At 39.7% G+C, this 24,973-nt stretch overlaps 1 protein-coding gene across 5 annotated transcripts; it reads right to left on the bottom strand.

Moving 5' to 3' along the window:
* Nucleotides 1–115: 115 nt before the first annotated feature.
* On the bottom strand, nt 116–24,831 carry aak1b (AP2 associated kinase 1b). Of its 5 annotated transcripts, none has more exons than XM_056737339.1 (21): nt 23,900–24,831; nt 21,714–21,832; nt 21,447–21,555; nt 19,689–19,831; nt 19,275–19,396; nt 19,021–19,102; nt 18,469–18,601; nt 15,773–15,876; nt 15,523–15,608; nt 15,276–15,442; nt 14,592–14,674; nt 14,022–14,318; nt 12,704–12,879; nt 12,347–12,570; nt 12,162–12,239; nt 11,089–11,148; nt 10,400–10,504; nt 10,034–10,135; nt 9,514–9,624; nt 9,299–9,403; nt 116–2,417 (listed from the first exon to the last, which is right to left on the bottom strand). In XM_056737339.1, exons 1-21 carry the CDS (start codon nt 24,063–24,065, stop codon nt 1,819–1,821), a joined length of 3,171 nt encoding a protein of 1,056 aa, XP_056593317.1. In that variant the 5' UTR covers nt 24,066–24,831; the 3' UTR covers nt 116–1,818. The 5 variants fall into 5 exon arrangements, with proteins under 5 accessions (XP_056593317.1, XP_056593318.1, XP_056593319.1 ...); XM_056737342.1 differs by lacking the exon at nt 116–2,417 and adding an exon at nt 5,228–8,595; XM_056737340.1 differs by lacking the exon at nt 10,400–10,504.
* Nucleotides 24,832–24,973: the final 142 nt, after the last annotated feature.

Here is a 24,973-nt window from a genome sequence, read left to right as displayed (position 1 = left end):
TTTGTTGTGCCATCGCATCATTCACAGCACATAGCCTACAGCAACCATAGCCTCAAACCATAATCAAGAACATTTTCTACTCATTTTTGCACAAAAGGTCTTCCTTTTAATCTGCTGCAAATAGATTTCATCCATATTTCACAAGAACACATGCAATAGGCAAAAATCATATAAAGGAAATCCGAAAACACCTTGAAAACATACATCACTCAGCTTTCATAATGAAAGGATGTGTCCTATGTCTCGATTTGCAGAAAATGATACTAAACAATTGTAAATGTTAAAACATTAATGTTCAGTAAAAAAAAGTCTGAAATTTGTTTTTGCACCATTTGGAGAAGACCGCTCGTGGAGTACGAACAGCCGTCCAAGGGAGCAATGCTTTTACACAATCTGTATTTTCTTTAGATTAAGTAGAAATAGTAGTTATATGCAATGTTGGGTGTAACTAGTTACTAAGTAATTAGTTACTGTAATTTCATTACATTTCCCTTGAAAGGTAAAGTAAGGGATTATTATTCTTTTTGTAATTTAATTACAGTTACTGCTGATGTAATTAAACCAAATACTGTGTTATATATGTGTGTACAGTAGTGGAATTTACATCAAAATAACTTAAAAATCTGTTCTTTAATGTGTCATTCTCACATTTGTATTACTTTGGTGATTTAATCATACTACTTTATATAGTTTTATTTTATTTATTTGAATAAATTTAGAGCCGTTTCATGTCTATCATCGTATCACTTAACTCATCAAGGTTGATGAAGGATATAGAAAGTCATTAGTAATAAGTAGTTAAATACTTTTTGGAAAGTGCTCTCGTGAACGTGCACCATAGACTGACAAGACAGAGAAGAAAATCAATTAAAGTGGTTATATTGCTCTTTTTTGCAAAGTAAGTATTGTCGTTGCTTCAAAACAATTCAATTGAGTCACTATGAGCGGACGCACCAATTTACGGATGTCTTCAGTACTTTTCTAGAACTAGAACCATGATGTCTATGAGGCCTGGAAATCTCTCTGATGTCCCTAAAATATCTTTATTTGTGTTCCGAAGAATTCCGGGAGGTCTTAAAACATGTTGAACGTCATGCGAGCGAGTTAAAAAAAAACACAATTTTGAGGTAAACTTTTCCTTTAAGAAGGCACCATATTTCAACAAATATTATTTATGATGTATGAATATACAGTAGATTGGTAACAGATATATTTTCAGGGCTTTGCAAAAGTGCTCCGAGTGTTTTTGTATCTGGTTACAGTATAATCGTGAGCTGTGTAGATTTCACCTTCAGTCTCCTTCCGTGGTGTGGAAAAAGCTCTACAGTACCTCGGGTTCAGACGCACAACAACAGCAAAATGTGATCATCCAGCCATTTTTATCCAACATAAGGCCTCGTATTAAGCCCAATATTTCACTCAGCGACAAAGATTGTGATATTCGGCCTGGTTTCAAGTACTCTTGTCTATAACCTTCAAACCTCTGTTTAGTATCCGACCATTAGTGTTCCCTAATACATCTGTCAGTTTCCTTCATTTTCACATTTGTAAGCATTGTGCAAGTCCATTTATACTGCACTCCATAATAATACGTATGATATAAAAAGATACATGATGAATAAAATACAAAAAATAATAAACCAATACATGTGGAATATAGATTTGTATATATAACTGATCAAAACGTGATGAAGCAGGGTTAAAGTGCTGTGGAGATTGAGTCTTTAAGGTCCAGGTAGTCACTGACTACACCAATTCTGCTTCCACCAGATCACGACCAGCACTTGGTTTTCAGCACCAATTGGCTCCTCAAAGGATTTAAGGCTTTCCGAGGGGACCCCGTGGTTGGAACGGGGCAGCCAGAAAGGGGTCCATCACCGCCCGAACACCTACCGTCCAGGAGTGAAGCGGCCCGACAGGGACGGAGCTCACAGCCGCATGCTGACCCACGCTGGAGACCACACGATGGGCGACGATGGGCCGCTGGGGCATCGGAACGTCAACGCAATGCGGAAAGCCAATTTGACTGTGCGCAAGTGGGTGTGGCAGGACGGCCTCGTTGCCGTTCGACAAGATCCACGGCTGTGGATGCTGTGGTGGAGCGGACGGATCTATCCTTTTGCAGAAGGGCGCTTGAAGGAAAACGTCAGGCTGTGGATGGGCTCGGTGGAGGTGAGGAAAAGGCTCACCGGTGAAAATGTCTTTCCCGTCTTTGCCGCATCCGGGAAAAGGGGCGCTTGAGAAGACGTCCGGGGAGCAGGACGAGTGATGGTGGGTCGTGGGAGTGTCGAGGAGATTAGAGTCCAGTCCATCATGTTCTTCTGCAGGACATTTCCAAGTATCTTCAGGATGCTCTGAGCTCTGGACGCTCGCGGATTCGGGTTCCAAATCAAGGCCGTTCTCGTTCGGCAGAGCGTCTGAAAAAGAGAAGCCAAACAAAAGGCGGGGAAATCAAGATGGTTTCTTTTGAAATGATGATGTGAAATGAAGAAGCAGCAGGTCACATTCTAAATACAAAACTCCATGCCAACTTCAACCAGACAATTCCTTAAAACTATAATGTGAGACATTTAGAAAGAGTCAAGATAAGTGTTGACGTCAAGACTCACAGAGAAAAATAATAAAGTACATCAGCAGCTCAGCTTTTACGTGCAAAATGATTTGATTACTAGATGCAAGATCAAAACACCCAATTTAAAGTATAAATGTCTTTAAAAAGATAACACAAAACCAGCAGGTGATATGAAGCAGAAACACTTAATTCCGTTGCTTTTGTTTTAAAAGTGGAGGTCTATAATGAACTCGGCTCTTTTAAATTCTGTGTGGTTTTATGTAATGAACCCTCAGAAAACTCTGAAGTACGTACAAACCCCTAATGAAACTTTTAAAGAGATGCTTGAAAGGAAAAAATGTGGATGACTGGAAGCCGAGGCTTTAAAGGAAAAGTTCACCTCAAAATCAAAATACTCCAACATTACTCACCCAACATGTTTTGAGACCTCCCGGCGTCTTCATAACACAAATAAAGATATCTTAGAGACACCCGAGAGATTTCCAGGCCTCCTCATAGACATCATGGTCATAGTTGATGTCAAGGTCCAGAAAAGTACTCTCTACATCCTTATATTGGTGCTCATAGTGGCTCAAATTTTTTTGAAGCCACGACAATACTTTGTGAGAAAAAACAAACCAAATATGGAGTTTAATGGATATATTCTCCTCTGTCTTGTCTGTCTATGGTGCACGTTCACGAGAGCATTTCTGTGCATTCGGTTTGTGCGCAGAACGCCGCAAGTCAGAGGAGAATCTATCGATTAAAGTCGTTATTTTGTTTTGCGCACATATAGCTTTGACGTCGCTTCAAAACAATTCAAATTGATTCCCTATGACGGGTGGACCAATTTAAGGATGTCTTTAGTACTTTACAATTAGAACCATGATGTCTATGAGGAAGCCTTGAAATCTCTCGGATGACCCTAAAATATCTTTAATTGTGTTCCGAAGACGGCGGGAGGTCTCTTTTTGAACGTCATGCGAGTGAGAGAAAAACAACACAATTTTGATTTTGAGCTGAACTTTTCTTTTAAACATCACTCACACGATGACATTTGACAATGTACTCATTGTGCTTCAACAAATGTTAACAGACTATAAAAACGTATCAGTAAATGTCAAAATGAAATAAATCTACTTTCTGGTTTCAATGCGGTTTCTTTATGTTTTTAATCATTTAAAGACAAAGTGTTGTGTTGTGAATAATGTGAAGTAGATCTCACGACGTCGTCAAGGAAACAGGGACAACTTGTCACTTGTAACCCTCACGCACTGACAACTTGGAGCAAACTGCTCATTAGGAAACTTGCTTTTAAACGAAAGTGCAAATGAAAATGATTGCTGGGTACAAAAGTAAATCACGAGGAAACGAACAAAGACATTATGGCCATCGATGAGAACATCTTACCTGGAGAAGAAACAGCTGGAACAGCCCGACCTCATGCAAAAGGTTTAAATGTAATTACAAGAAAAACATCCAGAACATTCAAAACTTCTGGCTGATATTGAACAGAACAAAGCTGGTGTGGGTGCCACTGTACTTCAGACATAAAGCAGAAAAGTACATTGAGCTCTGGAGATGTGTTTCAGGATCACATTAGGCCGTGTTCAGACTTGACTTCTTTTTTGAAGCTGCTAGCGTTTGTTTTACATTATAATCAAGAGGAGTAAACCGTGTTTTCAAAAAACGCCTGAATCGCTTTTTTTAAACGCCAGTGTCGGCTTTTTCTTCTGCAGATCTTTTGAGGTTGAAAAAAGTTCAACTTTTATGAAAAAAAATGCCCTACATCACGCTCTTTAAACATCACAACTAACAAATGAAAGAGACCTGTTGTTTCCATAACAACAATCGAGGATCGTGATTGGTCATGAAGGCTCAATCTTGAAAAAATGGAGGGCGAAACACCCGTTGGAGTAGTTTTGTATAAAAGTAAGTTTAATTTTCACTTTCAACAACTTCTGATTGTTTTTAATTATGTCTATCTGTTTCTCTGGGTTTCCTTCGTGCACAGACGCTGCCTCATTGCGTTCAGCTACCATTTGTTACCAAACGCAGCCAAAAGTGCCTTTGTCAACTTTTTCTTGTCAAAAAATAAGTCAAGTGTGAACACGACCTTACACATTTCCAAATGCATGTCTCTATTGTTTGCATGTTTGTTTTTAGGTCAAATGACAACAACCTCATTCTAACGGTTTTGAATATATTTTCAACATAAAAGTTCATAGCATTATTATTTGTATTATCATATATTAGCAACAACTTTATATTTCAAACATTACATATTAACACGCATAGACAGCTTCATCTGACATACAGGTCAGGCCCAAAATGAACCTCCGGTTTGTGTTTGGTTATAATAAAAAAAATTATTTTGTATTTAAATAATATGAATCATGTATTGTGTATTAATTGTATTAAATTTCATTAAAACGCTCAACAGTTATAGATTCTTTGCAGTGGTCTACTGGAAGTTCGGTTTGGGACACATGACGTCTGTTTATATTGTTGCCGCTGTAAAAGTCTATAATACATACTGCTTGTATTTTTATTATTCGTATCTTATTCAACGAAACAACACGTAAAGATTTTGAAAATGTAGGTTGTATTGCAAGAAAACGAAAAGCTTTGCTGAGTGTGTGTTTGGACGGACAAATAATCACCATAAGCACAAGATACATTCACATTTACATGGTTTATTTAACATCCCTTTCTTCATTTATTGGTCGTCACAAAAATAGAAGGTGCACATGAACCCATCGCTGTTCTAACACTGGGCTGAGGGTGTCTGCTACAAAGACCAATGAGGTTCCACTTCTGGGGATAAACATGGTCATAAATATTTTTTCACTCCCAACAAAAACAGCACATAAAATGAAATCTTTGATTTTGCACAACAACACAAGTGGAACGTTACCCGCGGGGCAAAGATCTCTACTGAGAACAACAAGATGAAGCTTTAGGATTGCATAGGTTAACATGAGAGTCTGCGGGCGGCTGTACAGAAGAGAGGCAAACAACACGCATCAGGAATAAACCCCAGCAGCATCTGAATGCTCTTTTTGTGCGAGGGTCATTCTCATGCTTATCTGTGGTTTTCCATCAAAGTCTCTTATGTAACGAAACACTTTGTAAAAACATCCCAAGCTTTCACTGCAACATGACTACTCATTTTTATCAGGTTTGATCATTTGCTACACATTTTTGTATCTTTTTTTGTTTTCCGGTTTAGAGGTGGGCAGTATGACAAGAATCTTACATCAGTCTACTAGTCATTGTGTTGTTGTATATACAGTCGAGGACAAAAAAACATTTTAAAACTATTTCGCAGTTTTTGTGAATTTACTATTAATAGGTACTGTATGTGTTTAGGTAAAATTACCCTTCTCGTTTCATTCAGTAAACTAACAACAATCTTTCTCCCAAGTGTGAAATAAAAACATTGTTTCTATTTGCATTTATTTGCAGAAAATGAAAAAATAACATTTTCTTTTAAGCAATTCGAGATTAATATCTGGACATGTATTTAGGAAAGTTGAAAAACATTTTCTTTGTGATAACTTGATTTTTCTCACATTTTGCTTCTTGTCAGGCTGTCAGTCTTTCACATTGCCGTTGGATGACTAAGAATTTAGATTTTGTTGAAATTCAACAGACACTGGACTGGAATGACCAGAATTCATCAAGAAATTCTTTTGGAGTGGTCTCCTAAGTTCTTCTGCAGCCGATATCTATTTGTACTTGTAGCGAAAGAACAATGCCTGACATCCTAATGACAACGCTTCATGCAACAGGAGTTAAAAAACAATGGGTATCCCGCGTACGTTATGTTTAATGTAAATAACAGAGTGTAAATCAGTTCAGCACAAGCACATTAACCTCCATTGTTATAGCAATCTAGGCGCGTTCCCACCATCATACTGCCTCACCCCTAAAGTACTCGTTACAAACCATCAACTCACTTCAACAGCCTTAAAAATCACCCAATTCCCAAACTTTCAATGCGTTATAAACTCAGTTGCAGTTGGGATTACAATAATCTCGTACGGTATTACCGAGAGCATGTACCATGCTCTCAAACGGGTAATGTGATAACTAAGGACTCTCAGGTAAAGAAAGAACCTGTGCTTGAACCGGAGGTGCCTGCAGCGGGTCCGAAGCCGATTCACCACGTCAAAGACAGAACCTCACCACTTTCAACAACTAAGACTAACTATTTATTTACCCTACGTTCACACACACACACATACGTACAGTACTGATATGAAGATTGGCCACAGACACGTCTTAACTTTATATTCTTATAAACACTGCCATGCATCGATATGCGTTGGATGCGCGAGACCTCGATGTCGGAAAGCACGGCTGGCTTGAGATGACACGGCGTTCAAAGGTACGTTCTCAAGTGGAATACAAGTTCATCTCAATCCATGTCTTTGTTTTTTGATTGTGCCCCAAATGGTGTTTTTATGAGCTTGACTTGTTTTAAAACCCGGGGCCAGTTGCATAAACAAAGCTGCTAAATTAAGACCGTCTCAGTCTTACTTCTAGATTTCAATAAGACCGAGCTACCTTTGCATGTACCTGACTTTGTCCAAGCAGTTTCTGCAACCGGCCCTTGACACGTAGTTTCAAAGATTTGAGATTGTAGAGCATTTAACCAGTTTGATTTGTGACGAATATCTGCAGAGGAAGGCAAAGACAGCACAAATCCAACCCACTCGCACACACATGATGTCCAGCCGAGTCGGGCGATTGGCAGATTGTCCATTTTTCCTCGTCCGAGTCTGTTCATCGATGATGATCCGGCCATTAAAAGATGAAAGCGACGATTTACATTCGCAAACACAGCTCAACACACAGAACGAAGAGATAGAGATTCCTCTTAAATAGGTTTCGTATGACTCATATACACATATCTGCATTTATAGACGGATACTCGTTTCATACATTCCTTCTCTAAAACTAATCGTATTCACATATAATCTTTACCGTATATGAAATAGTTCTTTTGAATTATTCTGCTGATGTATACTATGGGACGGGATGCAGATTTCTGAAGGAACTGTCAGACATTAGGACAGATGCTTTATACACAGGAGGAACGAATCACTTCTGTAGGGTCGGAGATACTGTAGATATACAACAATTTACATGGTTTCCAGTCAACGTACAACATCAATAAGAGCTATTTACAAAGACGTAACCGGATGGAGGATGATGGAAAGAGAGTGAACAGGTGTCAGCGATGGCAAAGAGGAATGTATATTTAATCTGCTCTTACCTTTGCTAAGATTTTCTAGTGCTTTTGGAAGAAAAAGGCTTGGGATTTCTGGGAAATCTACACGAAACACTAAGATCTTTTCCTACCCTGCAGTCTGTCTGGATGAAGGTAAAGTCATGCCATCTGTGCTTCCCTACCGGCCGGTCAGTAAATATCCATCATGATTCCTCTCTCTGTGAACGCTTGCTTCACTTTAATCTCTGTTTGGACAGAACCTAGTCTTTAAACATAATAAAACATTGTGTGTTTAATCTGGAGAGGAGTGCCACAGAAGACACAGATTGTATGCTGGACAGAAGAGAACTACTCTTTGAAGCTCACACTGCCGGCGTTTGCATCCTGCGAGGCAGGTGAAATCTATCAAACGAATGAATGTCCACATGAAGCACGGACACCAGAGGAAACGGGATGCCACTTGAACGGAAAAAAACTCATCACTATGAGGAAAGAATCAAATCAAAATGAGTGATGACGATGCTAAGAGATGGAAAAGAAGGTCAAATGTATGATGTGATGAAGAGGAAGAAACTGAAGCAGGAGGATGATGATGAAATCAAAGAGGAGGGAGGAAGAGAAAACAACCAAGAGCGAGACAGATTTGCGGCGAACAGCAGAAGACCGCGGCGATGGAATCGTCTTCAGCGCAGCAGAAATATGGGTAAGGTCTAGAGGTCGATGAGCTGGTCCACCAGCAGCAGGGAGCGGGCCAGGTTGGGCAGGCTGGACTCAGAGCTGGCGCTGTTACTGCGAGAGTGACCTCCTAAAAGAGGCCAGACGGACAGGGAGGTTAGAGGCGGGGAGAGGGGAGGAAAGCCAGTGAAACCAGGAGAGAAATACACAAGGGTAAGTGAAACGGCACCAGAAAGCCGAGAGAAAGCAACTAGATTGTCGCAAGAGGTCAGTAGGGTTAGGAATCGGGCAAAAAATACTGTCACTTTGACAATGCTACGACAAAATCTTTCACATCCTGTATGTGAACATGACATATTTAATGAGAGAATAAACTACATGCGCATCAAAATAAAATGGAATGTATCTAAACATTTATCATATTAATAATTTGACAAGAACATGACAGAATACTCAATACCATTCAACTAACCTTCCATAACTACTAAATTTACGGTCAGAACTAAATAAATTAATCTTAAGAAAAATACTGTGAGTTGATCAAATAATACCAAAAACAATCAAAAATCTTTTGACTGTAATGCAATTCCTGCACACAACAGAGCGTCAAATAATTTATTAGAAAGTGCCATAAAACGACAAAAAAAAAGGAACCATAATCCAAAATTTGAATTAAATTCTTAAATCATGAGTGTGCAGGATGGACTCATCTTCCCAGAGTTAAACATCTCAAGGCGTTTGAAACATGCTCTTCACATGTCACATCTAGTGGCAGGCGTCACTTTAGAAGACGAGGAAATTCCCAGAAAGAGGTTTGTGTTCTCAAAGCTTACCTTGGGAATTTTTGGAGACCAGGACGGGTATGGGGTCAAACTCATCTTCATTGACCGCCTCAGAGTTCGGAGATTCGAAGCCTGACATCAAACAGGAGTCTGCAGCTGAAAGGCAATAGTTAGGGAGTAAAAGATTTAAGAGGGCTGTATGAATATTCCTGACTGTTCATACCAGCTTTGGAAACCAGCGTGTTTTGGAGAACGATTGATTGTACCTGGTGGGTTCTGGGAGGGGCCTCCTAAGACAGGTGCAAACTCGTCCAGACAGGAGGCGGTCCCAAAGGGGAGAGAACAACCCAGCAGAGAATCTTCTCCAATCAAAGGGTCTGTAGCAAAATGGGAGGAGTCAATGAAAAACATCAATCAATCTAATATTGTAGACGCATGCAGACTTAAAATGACTCAAACATTACATGCCACTCGCAAACTGTCCAGATGCAATGTGTTTGCTAGCTTAGCGTAACGGCAGTATGTGGTGATATAGATTTGAAATAAATACTAGATACTTTGTGATGGGTCTGATTACATTTCCAGCTGCTTTGAAAGGTAAACTTAAACCAATTCAATCAAACATCCACTGCAACATGTTGTTCTTCCAAATGAACATCTGTGATGGCAGCGTGCAAAGTTATGGACGTGTGCCATCAGCCTCAGGCACAGTATTACAGCAAATATTTATGTGACAATGTGTTTGACTGCTGGCAGAGAATCTTCAGTGTGATGCTGATATTCTACCTGCCAGAGCTCCAGACGACGGCTCTGTCTCCACATGGTGCAGCTGTGGCCGGGGAGGCTCCAAACCAGGAATCAGAGAGTCCATACACGCTTCTGTTTTAGCTGAGTATAACACAGAACATGTGGAAAGAAATCATAGAAAAGCTTCTGTAATTAATGTAAATTATGTAAATAAGCCAATCACAATTCTTTATGTGCCAAGTCTATCTGCAACAAATTATACCATAGTTACAGACGCTAAATGATTATTTTTCCACACATTTATAGTGTAATGCATTGTAAGTCGCTTTGGATGAAAGCTGTGGAAAATCATCTCAATGAAAATGTGCCTGAAAGGAGCGAGCGTGCAGCGAGACACCCGTTTACCATCTCTGGTGTCATCGATGGAACTGCCGAAGGGGTCTGCCATGGAAAGCAGATCGGGCAGCATGAGGGAGGTGTCTGGAGACTTCAGGCCCTCGATCAGCTTCTCTGTTAGTTAGCCAGCAAAAACAGCCCGAGTTAGCCAGAGAAAATAAAGGAAAGTTAGGGCTTAGAAAATGAGGGGCGGGTGACTAGAGGAGAAAGCAAACAGCTATCAAAAATGATCGATTGGTCTCGTGCAACTACATAGACATGTTAGGATGCAAGTAGGGCTGTGAATTTACAGTTTAAAAGCAAAGTTATTTATCTTGTATGTTGTTTTAAAAGTTAATGAGTAATCGTGTTAAACAGTGGTAAGATCATGTCGCTAACAATGCCAAGGCCGTGGGTTTAGGGGATTGCACATACTTGGAAACAAATGTATAGGATAATGTAATGTTAGTCGCTTTAGATAAAGGCATCTGCCAAATGGATAAATGTTAATGTAGATAATCAGAATCTCAATACTGGCCAAAATAATCGCTAGTATGTTTTTTGTCATAATCGAGCAGCCCTAAATGCAAGTGAGACAAATACATGCGGATACAAAAAATACCACAATAAAGGAATCAAAGGACATTAGTACAACAGAGTGTTAATCACGTAAAGCATGATCTCAATCATTTTATTAATGTGATTAACTGTAACACTACCTGGCACAGCGAGAAAACAGGCACCTGGTTCCAAACCCAGAATATCAGTGGGTCTTTCAGCTGTTTGAGAGAAGAGAAACAACTGAGATTCAGAGCGTGAAGACCATTAAGTTAAAGAGAACCACAGAGGTCAATAGGAGTCGTTCATATGTTGGGCTCCAGTGTAAATAGAGTAAGTAGGCAGACTCTGAGCTCATTGGTGAAGGGATGTTAGTGACATGACTCAAATGACGCGATTGCCTCTGAGGTAAGCATCTCTCAGGAGTGTCCTGCTGAGCACATATTAGTACCTCACAGTACTGAGCATGTACCTGTGGACATCGACAGAGGACGGTAACCATGGAGATGGAAACAGGTTCATGTATGGAACGGCGATATCTTGTAGCTAAACACAGACACAGAGGCGGCTGGGATGATGTGTGGGTTGATGCCAGACGGCAGAGAAACTTTAGGTAAATAGAGATTTGAACTTTCTAGCTTGCATTTTTTCACCTGTTGTTTTACAATGCAAGATTTACAATAAGGTGCTATTTGTTAAGAGTAGTAAATGCATTCGCTAACACTAGTCAACAATGAACAATTTAGTTTTTCAGTATTTATTAATCCCGGTTCATGTTAGTTTATGTCAATACAATTATTCATGCTAATTCATGATTCATTAGCTAATGTTAACTGTGACAACGTTTGATTTGAATAAAGTATTATTAATAAATGCTGAAATTAACATGAGCATTAATACATTATGTAATAGTATTGTTCATTTAAGCTAGTGCATTAACTTATGGTTAACAAATAGCAGCTTATTGTAAAGTGTTGGAAATAAAAAAAAGTAGTAGTTTTCAGAGGATAAACTTCTCAAACACATCGAAAATCTCTTGAATTCAGTTACAATGAACAAAATTCACATGCGAATAACAGAACAGATTTGCTTTTTATCTTTGATGCGTGAAAGCCCACGCCAGTTGTATCCTCACCTGCGTGATATTCAAACAACTTTTCGTTTCTTTTGTATAAAAATCAATGAATGTGAATAAATCTTACAACCCGTCAATGATGCAAACAGATGCACCTACCAGCACATGGTGGAGCAGGTTCTGCAGCGTCCAGGCCAGGAATAAGACTCTCAGTGTCAACAAGAAGCTCCACAGGCTCTGCCAAAAACAACAACAAAAAAACACTCACACCACTTCACTTCAGAATGACAAAACGCAGTTAGCAAACTACGGGGGGAGTGTAGACGCTATGAAGCACAAGTTACCGTCGGCTAGCTTGGTGAAGTCTTTGTTGAGCAGGTCCTCCGCTGTAAGTTTGGAGAAATTGTCATCGCCAAAAGGATTCCAGGAGGGCTGGTCAGGGGGACTGGTCAAGCTAGAAGCTGAAGTAGGATCTTGGGGGGCGGATACGCTGCCGCCCTGCTGGGCAGGCTGATACACACTCTGTTGAGAAGACTGGGGCGAGTTTGATGGGGTGGCGCTAGCTGACCTATATTTGTGTAGCAAAATGAAACAGGAAGTTCATCTTGTAGTTGTCCATCTCTCGTAATGGACAGTGTGCCCGCATGTTGTAAAGAGAAAAACGTTGCATTTCATCATAATAACGTAAAAGAATTCCTCACTTAGACTTGTTAAGGCTGGCCTCTGCTGTGGCTGCCTGCAGCTGTTGAGTGGACTGGCTGACCGGCACTCCGAACATAGCGCTGTGGGTGACATCACTCTGGATGCGCCTGTGACCCGCCTTCTGAGCCATCCTTGGAGAAGAGGGAGGAGTCTGGGACAGCCCTGGGGCTACAGGCTAAGGGATTAGAAGAGGAGAAAAGACCACACAATAAACACACGAAAAGACTGAGAAAGATACAAAGCATGATACGCAAATGAACGAAATGAGACAAATGATAATGAAAGATGATTTTTCATCCGATGGAAAAAAACGTAAAAATAAAATTTAGGGATGCACCGATGTGTAAATTTAGGCCGATAACCGATAATTCTTGAACACTTGAAGACGGTAACTGGTATAGAGGACCAAAATATTAATATAACATTGTCTGAGACTGAAAATTCCCCCTGAAAATCATGTACCAAGCCTACACTAATGAAAGAGTTTTTAACTTTTCTGGCATATTGTTTAATTAATAAACAAATTGTAGATGTTCACCCAGAGCAACCCAGAAAGGTGTTCATAATAGCCAGGTGTCTAAAAGCTCTCAAGACAGAAAGCATTCAGACAGCAGTTGGATTCACACAATATGCTTTTGTTCCTATAATTTACACATTTATAAATATCGACATACTACATCAACAATGTTTGGCTGATAGCAGTAAGTGAATGATCATGACTGAAGTAGTAGTGTACTGTGAGCAATGTGAAGTTAAAGTGCTTTAACCAGAGGAAATGATCCATAATTTATCGGCTATAATATATCAGCCTAAATTTTTATTATCGCCCGATACTGCTAACATTCAAAATGACCATATATCGGTCGATACCGATATGGCCGATAATTCATCGTGCATCCCTAAGAAAAACCAATATGATTTTTTTCTACAGCAGTCTAAACCCAAATCTTTATGAAATTGCAATGAGATCTTGAAGGGTTATAGTAAGAAGAGGCACAGTGAAAGTTAGTCTCTAATGTCTCATTGCATAAATCAGTTCTAAGTCATCTTGCACAGACGCCAAACAGATTTAACTTTATCACCTGCAAAGGGATATCACTCACATTCAAATGTTCAAAAGTCATAAACATTCCAGCAAAAGAAAATATTTAAAGCACCACCCATCACAGTCCACTTTTATCAAAGGTCAGTCATCAAAAACACTCCCCCCCCCAAAAAAAAACAGGGATGCAATGATGATGAGCAGTCTTTATGTGAAATAAATGATCAGTGACATTGCCGTGGACACAGCAACATGCTCTAGATGGAGGTGATTACCCTCTCTTTCTCTTGGCTGAGCGGAGACTGAAGCGCTGCCGGCTGGGGAGTGGGCGGAACCGCTGCAGGCTCCGCCTGTGCTGGGGGCGGTGCACCGGCAGGTTGCCCAGGAACGGGCTGTTGCTGCTGAACCGCCGACGCCTGCTTACGCCGCGCGCTCCTAGCGGGTGCAGTGGGCGGAGCGGGGCTGGACGGGGGAGGAGTCGCTGCGGCTTTCTGAGGGGCGGGGCTGCAGGCTGCAGCTGGAACGCTTCCTCCTGATGCAGGTGCAGCTGAGACTGAGATCGGCTGCACGGGCTGTCACACAGACGGGTACCAGACAACTATGCGATGAGCTCGAGGTCATCTGACAGTTTTGCATTAGCAGTAGCAATTACATTTTTTTATCGTAAGCTTCATTTTTTGGAAAATTAAAAATGTGGGAGTAACATTCTGTGGCTTCATTCTTGTTATTTGTACCACTGATGTTCTGAAAAATGATTTTCGCAACAAGCAAGATAAACCATTTTGAGCGGGTTTGGCTGCAGATCTTAATTTGGGAAGCGAGACACAGACAAAACAGAGACGTACCACTTTCTGCTGAGGGGAGGGAGAAACTTGAGCTTTCTGAGACTGCAGCGCTGCGGCCGGCTGTGCCAGGTTCATGCTGACGGCTGAGAGAGACAGTGGACAGATGGGCGGGGTCAATGGTTTGATACATAGTGTGAACATAGCTCAATATCTGGAAACAAATTTGAATGATGAACTTCTTAAAGGGATAGTTCATCCAAAAATGAAAATTGTGTCATCATTTACCTGTTTCAAACCCCTTTAAATTCTTTGTTCCAATGAACACAGAGAAGGATATTTGGAAGAACGTTAGCAATTTTCAGTTCTGGGATATCATACACTATCATAGTAGGACATTTTTCTTTGTTTGTTCTGTTTTTGAATTTAGGAAAACATAGTTCTCGAGCACCTTTGACTATACCATTTAATTCTTCCTACTGTGGCGGTTAATGATGTCACAGAATTGAAAATTGCTGACATTCGTCCAAGTATCTTTCTTTGAGTTCATTAGAACAATGTAGTTTATACAGGTATTCAATTTCAGTGAGTAAATGTTGACAGAATTTTCATTTTGGGTGAACTATCCCTTTAACTATCCCCCTAAAAGTATAACATTCATATAAAGAGCAGATAAGATCACAGTACTGCCCAACATTATATTTGCTAAATGTGACGTCGTATGTCAGAAATGTGAGGTGTTGGTACCCATAGGTTGGACGGCCCCAGAGGGCAGGTTGGCTCTTTTGCGTGGGGTGAGAGCAGCTGGCTGTATAGGCAAGATGCCCCCTAGTGCCTGAGGCTGGGATTGTGCTGCTTTGGGCCTCTGGCGGGGAGTGATGGAGGTTTCAGTGGTGGGAATGGGGTCTGTTAGTCTACGCAAAAAAACAAAGCAAATCTTACAGCCTACAGGTCAAACCCGTTTGAAAGAGCAATGGAGTCACCGGACACATACCTGGCCTTGGTTTGCGTTTGGCTCTTTTTTGCCGCCGCTTCGCTTGCTCGGATTGGCTCGGGAAGCTTAGCAGGAATGGGAGAATTCTGAGGAGGACATTTCAAATCTCATTTTTAGGATTTCACACATTCCTGTACGCTGATGAACAAAAACACCTAATCCAACTACCGATCCCTTGATCCCAGAGGTAGAAGCACTGACCAACAACAAGCCCAGAGCAACCATGATGAGATCAAGCGAGGACACTTACCTTTAGGTTTTGGACAGGGCCGTCCCGACGGGCCAGTTTGAAAGCAAAGTAGGACACCTGATAAATGTCGGGCCTCTTATCAGGGTCCGGTTCCAGCATGTAGCCTGACAAATCACCACCACAGAGGAAAAAAAGAAGGAAAGTGGAAAAGAGATTGAGTGTGTCGCCGCGTGACGGTGAGTGAATGAGTGTTTGTTGACAGGTTTTAAGATTAAAGAACAGTTCACCCGAAAATCTATGTGTCACTCTCATATCACTCGCTCCATCTTATAAAAGCAAACGAGGGCTTTTCTTGAGTCTCGTGTGATACATAGTCCTTCAAAGTCATACGCTAACTGTGATGAACAGCCCAAAATGTATTTTGTTGTTTCTCACTGCATCACATACACAAGACCATCCAGGAGATTCTCTAAGAGTGTGTCCTCTGTGTCCCGCAGGAAGATTTGGAACAATAGAGGGTATGCATGTGTCGACACTGCTCATGCACGTGAGGTCAAGCGAGTCCACTGAGTGGTAGAAAGACTGAATGCCGCAGTGTTTACTGTTATCAGTACTGTTTAGACTTAAATAAAATTGTTGTGCACAATATTTCTGTGTCCAAGTGGCTGGGTTCACAAATGGTTCTCAAGACAAAATATATGATTGTTCTCACGATAAATTATAGGAACTTTGTAAAGATGTTCGTAAGTGTGATTGTCAAACATTTCTTAAAACCTTCTCAAATATTTTCTTAAGAACATCTTAATTTTTGTTGCTGGAATAAAATAATATAATTATACTCGCTTACTCGTGTGGTAACTGTATATGGTTATCTAGACAATAAACTTAATGTGTGTAACAAGCCCTTTGCGTTCTTATATAGGCTATGTAATAGGGCTGGGTGACATATATCGCGATTCACACGAATTATACATCTTGATCGATTCTGAAATCGATTCTTACAGCACAGCTCTTCCGTGAACTACGGCTGTTTGATCAGAAGGAAGAACTGCTCGATCTAAAATCCCTACGAGATTGAGTCGTTTATAATGTGTATTTGAAATAGCAACACTCATCAAACATTATTACTATAAATCAACTTCATCATCATGAAAATATCTGAAAAGGTTTGAAAAACAGCGATAGAATATGACCATTGGCATTTCCTGAAACTAACTGTTCTTCTTCTGTTTCCCATATTTGGAGTTTCTGTGCAAGAGCGCCATCTGCCTTTCTGATATGCAGCATTTAACCGTAAATCATTGACAAACAGAGCATAAGAATCGTACAATATATATTAGCATGTGATGTGTTGAATGGCATTTACGATCGCATGTTAGCTAATATGTTAGCATGAGTTAAAAATATATGTATTATAATACTTTTGGTGTGTTACTATGGCATAATTTGTGACCCTCTCCATTTCCAGTCACTTTGTCCCAGAATATTGTAAAAAGCACTCCGTTTTTAATATTGAAAGCTAAATTAAGGCTCTAGACCTTCTAGATCTAGATCTAGAATTAAGAGAGCTAGACCTTCATCAGATCATTAATATATAAAAATAAATATTCCTTAATGCCAAGTAAACTTCAAAATGATGATTCTAGCTCAATATAATACACGTAACATGTGAAACAGCCTAAAACTTGTATTAAACATCGTATATTTTGAGGTTTAAGACGATTGTTCGGATATCATAATTTTAAGATGATATTTACGACAGCATTTGTTTACGAGAATTTGTATTCTTCTTTTTTCTTAAAATTAATCTTTTAAAAATTTTATGAACATTTCCTGGAGAAGGTTTTTTTCGGAAATACATAAATTCTAATTTAAGAAAAAGTTTAGGAATGTTAGGAAAAAACGTGGCAGTTAACTCTTTCACCGACATTGACAAGTTATCTCGTCATTTAAAAAAAACGGTTCACCGCCGAAGACGAGTTTTTCGGCAATCAGTGTTAGTACTGTTTTACAGCAGGTGACGATATTACACACCTTTGGGAAAAAGTACAGTTTTAAACCTAGAACGTTTATGTTTTAGCGGTTTTTAATGATTGTTCTGAGTGTAATCTGGGCGGAATCTTTGACAAAAAAACGTTAATTATCTCAGCTGTTTAATCAAAATGAGGCATTTTTGAAGAAATCTACACACATCTACGGAGTGATAAAATACGAACAAATGAAGATTAGAAGAATACGGTTTCTTTGTTTGAAAGCTGAGACTCTGTTCTTTGACATATTGATTGTCCATATATTCTTTACAGAAAATTTACTGTGAGCCATTAAAGTTGGTTGAAGATGTTAAAAACACTGGCGTAGGCTGGCAACTTTTTTTTTTTAAAGAGGCTGGCGGGGAATGAGTTAAGAAGAATTTTCTTCTAAGAATTTTTTGTGAATCATTCAGCCACTGGTTCACTGTTGAGTCCACCTGCTTTTCCTTTCAGCGAATAATTGCACGTTTTAGTCCCCGGTTTCTTTGTTTCTCCTATTAACCAGCCATTTTGCAGAGTGTTTGACCACTAAAGGGGGCGTGTATTCATGGTGTTCACGTGGGAAAGTGACCTCAATGCATTCCCTCTATATAAGGGTGAATGACTTTTCCGGTGAATTGTTCATTTAAAGCACAACCCACAGACTGACCTAAGCAGCGGTGAGGCGTGACACAAGAGAGACAAACACCTTGTGCCAGAGCATAGAAGAGAGAAACAGATACTCACGAATGAGACGGTGCATGTCCTGGGAATATCGAGAATTGTCTGGAATGGTAAAACTGCCGTCACATATAGCCACTTGACTCTCGCCGAAGGGCAACGTGAAGAAACAGAGCTTGTACAGCAGACAGCCGAGAGCCTGAAGAAAGAAAGCTCCAAGCTTTTACACAGTACAAGAAGAAAAACATTGAGCTTGGGCTCTTTCACATCACAATGAGATCAAGGAAGCGTTCCTATTATTCCTTTTAAAAATTCTCTTTTTTAACTACATTACGGTTTTTAACTTTCTTACAAACCATGAAAATTCTTTCAAATGCTTTTTAAGGACATATGTTTCAAGGTTTCTTGACCATGTTAATTAAGCTCTACTGACGACCATACAATGCATTACTTTCTGTTTGATTTTAAACTGGAATTTTAACTTAAAGACGAGTTGTTTTTTAAAATCCTTTTATACTTTTAAATTTCTTGGACTTTTCAACTGTCTACCTCCTACGTGACGCGCAAATATATAAAAATCAGCAATTTTTCTATTTGGTTACTGATATATATGCTTACCCAGATATCTGCTTTGGTGGTGATGAGTTTGCCATTGTACAGATTCACCATCTCCGGAGCACGATAGGACAAGGTTGTGTACCTAAACAAAACAAAATGCACATTTTCACACCACACCCCAGCAGTCCCATTCAAGTTTTACAAGATTAATATTTCTTTCTGTTGGATGAAAACTCGCAACTGTAACTTCAAAGGAAACATGCAAAAAGATTCAAAATACAAACTATAATTCACAAAAACAGGGAGAGAGCTACTTTTTGATTTCGTCTTCCACAACAGTCACTCCTTCAGTCTGCGGGTTTTGAAACTTCATGGTGGCGCTGCCGAAATCACACAGCACATAGTGTCCCCGATCATGGAGAAGGATGTTTTCCACCTGCAATCGCAAGACACATCGCATCTCAAACTTTAGAAGAGCACTCTACACCATGTGACACAAATAACACTAGGGTAGAAAAGAACTTGAAGTAATGAAATCAATCTGCACCCTGCTGTTCGAGTGTTCCCTATGAACGGAAGCAGGCTCTTAGCATCACAAAAGTGACACATGAAATGTGACTCATTCCATCAATTGCTCAAATTTTCTCGCACAATAACGTTCAATTCTTGAAAACGTTGGAAAGACAGATTTAGAAAAGAGGGCCAGAAAGTGAAAGAGAACAAGGAACCTTAAGATCCCGGTGGATTATGGGAGTTTTGTACTGGTGCAGACGTGCGACGGCCTCGCATGTGTCGCAGAAGATCTGGAGTGCTTCCTGTTCGCTGAAGCCTGTCTGTAAGCGCTGATTCATGAGGTTCACCACCTGACCGCCTGCTCACACACAAACCAACTTTACTTCATCAAGTTTTTTTATTGTAACTAATCTGTGAACAAACTATTTTCTTCAGAATATTCCATTTTAACGGCAAATAAATTTGTGGACTTTCAGTTCTGTTTTTGCAGCTTCCAAACTGAATCAAAACAACTAAATTACATATAAAACTATTCACTAGATATGAACCCTTACAGCATGTCTACACCATAAAGCCTTTTACACACGTCACCCAAAACCTGCCTACTCATGTGGGAAAAAGAAAAGTTTAGTCAGACAAGAGAGAAGATGGATCACCTCATTATAAAAGGAACATAACACAGAGAAAAGTAACCGAGGAGGTTGTTTGTGAAATGTCTTTGAGATTTTGCTTCGTCAAAGACGAGAGAGCAAAATAAGACTGAGGTAAGCAGTACAAAAAGCTTATAAGAGCGCCTTCAGTGATAAGAAAGCGCTTGCAAGATATTACAAATGAATCATTTGAAGTTAAGTTTCAGTTTACACTTGCTTTATGCTTTTTACACTGCTTTAATTCCCATTGAGTTTAAAGGTTTTTTGGCCCATCTTGCAAGTAGCCTCAAAAATGATATGTTGTTTTTTGGTCTATATATTTTGACCTTTTGTATATAGTGCATTATTGTTTTTATTTAATTTCTATATGAATGTATATTTGTAATATGTTTGCACCATGTGTACACTTTCTTCTGCACTAAGTTCATGTCGCAATGACTTTGAATTATATCCGTCTCCATAGATGTTCAGCTAAATCAATATCGCTACACTTTTCAGCACCAAGTCAATACAATTTCTCTACATTAAAGACCATGTAAGGGTTAAACCACAGCTAGCTGTGCAGTAAAGTGTTTTAAAGCACAGCGTTGAGGCCAAGAACCACCCAAAGCAAAGTGCATTAAAATACTTTAATGCACGCCAAGCAGGGGTTTATCTCGCTTATACCATGGTCATTTGCCAAGTTACAGCTGTTTTTGAAGTTTAAATTCTCATTTTTGACAAGACAGGTGAAATTGCCACTTATTTTTGTCAGTCACTTCCCAGCCAATCAGAATCAAGAATTCAAACAGACCATGGTATAAAAAACCCGCTACAACCATGCAATATCAACAGCTAAGATGACAAAACACCAGATGACAAGACTGAAATAGTGATATTGTAAACTATTTAATTCAAAATCTGGATTCAAAATCTGGATAACTGTTGTGCAAAGGTGATGTTATGACACCAAACTCCTGCTCTATCCTTGTTTAAAGAGCGCCTCCATGTGGACTATTCACACAAATGCATCATCAACATCTGTCAACTAAACATCTAAAGCAGACAAAACACATTGTATGGTCAGATCCAGACTTAAAAAATTATCAAAAAATCTCAGCAAACTCTAAATCAGACTAAAGGGAAGGGATTTATACTGTAGTTCTAGCATTACAGACATATAATATGCACTGTTATTGTGGTATTTTGTTATATACTTTCACCCCATTGTTATGTGTATGCTTATGGTCCACCCAGTACAAATACGCAATTCTGTATTCTGTAAATATGCTTCAATACGTTAAAAAAACACACAGATTATGGGGCTAAAGGATGGCGGCGTACCTCTGCAGAAGTCCATGAGGATGAACACCTCCCAAACATCTCCGCCCCCAACAGCCGTGATGCTGGAATCCAAGAACCCGACAATGTTCTTGTGACCGTTGAGATCCCGCTGTTATGAAATCCATACAGGAGAGAGCAAAGTGTACGAGTGTCTTATTCAACGATGTAAAAATTATGACAAAAATTATGAAAATCACAGAAAAGACATCACAGAACCGAAGACATCTCTGCGTTGTGCTGGTCTCTTGCCCTGTAGCATGTGCTCACCATGATCTGGATCTCGCGCTGGCAGACCTGCAGGTCGTACTCGTTGTTGACATACATCCTCTTCAGGGCACATCGCACCCCCTGATTGGTCCGCACCAGGAACACGATAGCAAAGCCGCCTGCGGAGGAAAACGAACAAATGACATTTAGACATCTTGAAAAGTCATATGCATCACGATGAAATCAGTTTCACACCACGACATATCAGTGCCCCCTTGTGGAAGGAAAGCTACACAAAACCTACATCTAAGGAGGTAACCGAGCCAAATCTGGGGACATGAATATCAATAATAAAGTGTCTTTTCACAAGCAATATCCTTTATAACCGACTGAAACACCTTCATTAAACAAATGCTGGGGTCGGAACTATTTGGGTCATGTTCTCATGTTTATACGGCCTGAAGTGAAGTCGAAGCACTTTAAGGATATTTAGCATGTGTGTGTGTGTGTTTTGTGAACAGAACATCCATTATACATCTTAAGGTTGATGTGACTAAACATACAGGCAAAGCCTGAGATTCGTGGTGTCGGCATAATGGAGAGTGGGGTGTTATTCTGTAAAGTGGGCAAAGGGCTAAAAGTAGGACGCAGGTATTTCGACACTTCCTGACTTTAACTCAAACTCTATTTTAGTCAATTTGACCGAATCAAACGATCAGCAAGATGACATATCCGCAATGCAGAATATAATGTATTTATTTATTGTGGAGCTGGCAAAAAAAATCAAAAAAATACAAAAAAGCACTGGCTCAGACAACATAAGCACTTTTATCAATTTTAACACATTAAACCAATCCACTACAAAACACATTTCTATTTCCTCCCCTCGTATCATGAAGGCCTTCAGGTTAGTAAACGCATGTTTCCAAATATGATAAAATAATGCTTTTAACAACAGAAAAATATTATTTTACATTTGAACCTAATGTGCGACAAAGCTTGTATACTTCAACCATGAAACTGGATGTTTAGATAGAGAAAAAAAGACAGGACAAAATGTCTCATTTGTTAGTTGCCTAAGTTGGATAAAAGCGTCGGCCAAATAAATACAAATGTTTCCGTTCACATGGCTTCAGGAGACTCAAATTATACAGAACGAGCTGTATGGAGTTCATGCATTTCCATCTTTTTAAAGCTTAATAAGAAGTGGTCACATTTACATTTACATTTACATTTAGCAGGCACTTATCCAAATGAGGTAAACAATAGAACCAACTGTCTGGAACAACATAAGAACAACAAAAAGCATAAAACTGGTCTCATACAGCCTGTCACAAAGCTTAGATTTTTTTTAAGGATAAAAAGAGATTAGCAAAGAAACAGAAATCAGAACTAATCGGTCAGGTGCTGACGGAAGAGATGTTTTCAGACGATTTTTAAAGATGTCAACAGAATCTGCTGATCGTGTAGCTGCGGGCAGATCATTTCACAAATGGGAAACAGATCCAGAGAGGCCACGCGAGAGTGATTTTTTCCCTTTTTGGGATGGCACTACAAGACGTTGTTCATTTGCAGAGTGAATGGATCTGGCGGATACAAAAGTCTGTATAAGACTGGAGATATGGGGGTGCTGAACCAATGGTGGCCACAATCCAGAATCCACTCTCATTGTGAACAGAAAATCAAAAGCACACTTGAAAAAATGGCCGCAGTCTTTGAAGTAAACAAGGATGAGTAAAAGTAAAAATGTGTTTTTTTTTGGATGACCTAATCCTTCAACTGATATTTATTTATTTATTTATTTTTATTATAGATATTTATTTTAACTATTATATTTATTCAGGTTTATCTTCAAAACCAAAAAGATGCAGCACTAAAAATCCGCTGAATGCCTGAATGACAGATTATGCGAAGAGATCGATAAAAGCTTATAGAAACAAGTTATTTACAGACTGGAGAAATGTATGATCAAAGCATTCTGTCAAATTGCTTTTTCGTGAAATCTACAGATGATCAGTGATCAGCATGCAAATAATTAAAGGCAGCTGAATAGAGCTGGCAGAAGGGCAGAGAAGAAAGCCGAGAAATCAACGAATGATTCACTATCCTCCTGCTGCATCTAAAGATCCATCTGAAGATCTTGAGTGGCAGATTCAAACGCTAAAGGGGTGAAAACCACTGCGCCCTTGAAACATAACCAGTCCAGAGGACCCAAATTAGAAAAATGAGAAAACACCTGGACACACCTTCTGCCAGAGTTTCTTCGACCGTCACCTGGTGTCTTCCTACAGTGAAGGCCCGTCCAATGAAATTCCCACCAGCACCACTGCTGGATCCAGAACCTCCAGCTGTTCCTCCAGATCCGGGCCCAGATCCCACCAGTTCCCTCCGCGAGTCAAAAAACTTCTTCATTGTGTATTAAAATTCTCCTACTTTGACACTCAGATCAAGTGAATCAATAAGTAACTGGAGTGGATTGTTCTGGTGCCAAAGGTCTAGATCAGCTGTGACTGTCTAACATGGGCTTACAGCCCAATTCTGATGCGGATCACTGTTTAAATGAACCGTCTATGCAGTATTTGCACTAAATTAAAGCACCACTGTTAAATATGTTCACATATAAAACATACAGTAGTGCCTCAGAGGACCTGATATGATTGATGTCCAAGTCTAATGTGTCAATAAAGACCATATGATAGTATAAATATATAAATTCAGCTAAATTCAGTGTAATACTGAGAAATGAGTGTTCAAACGGCAAGAAAACAGATATTATTGTTGTGATGAATGAAAGTCAAACCTTCCATCATCATTCAGCTGTGCAACCGTTAAAAAAACGACTTTTCACATAAAATTGACGACATGCATATAATAATCGCACTATTGGCTTTTCATATACACTAAACGCTCAACGTCATATAAATTAGCTTCTTATTTGGTTAAATAATAGTAATAATTTAAATTCAGCACACAGACAGCTATGCGCTAACGCTAGCATTCCTGCTAAATCCTCTCAGACTCGGGAAACATTTCATCCGCGCGGTGCTGTCGGACCTCTTGCGGTTAACGGTAACCGTTTTCCCTTTTATGTTGTCGGATAGAATCGAATTTAACACGAAGTGAGCGTGTTCTTCATGGCGAGTCCCGTCTGCGGCTTCGGATGCTGCAGATGCGCCAGCTAACCGGAAACAACACCGGAAATGTGAAGCCGTTCACCAGCGCAATGAATATGAAAATAAAAGTCATTCGACGCGATTTCATTACTGACGTGGAGTGCAGTCGAAACGGCTTTAATGCATTTGCAGAGCAATTCAATTCGC

The sequence above is a fragment of the Triplophysa dalaica genome, chromosome 22 (genome assembly GCF_015846415.1).
Source record: "Triplophysa dalaica isolate WHDGS20190420 chromosome 22, ASM1584641v1, whole genome shotgun sequence".
NCBI classification, from domain to species: domain Eukaryota; kingdom Metazoa; phylum Chordata; class Actinopteri; order Cypriniformes; family Nemacheilidae; genus Triplophysa; species Triplophysa dalaica.
This window is presented reverse-complemented; position numbering and strand designations above follow the sequence as displayed.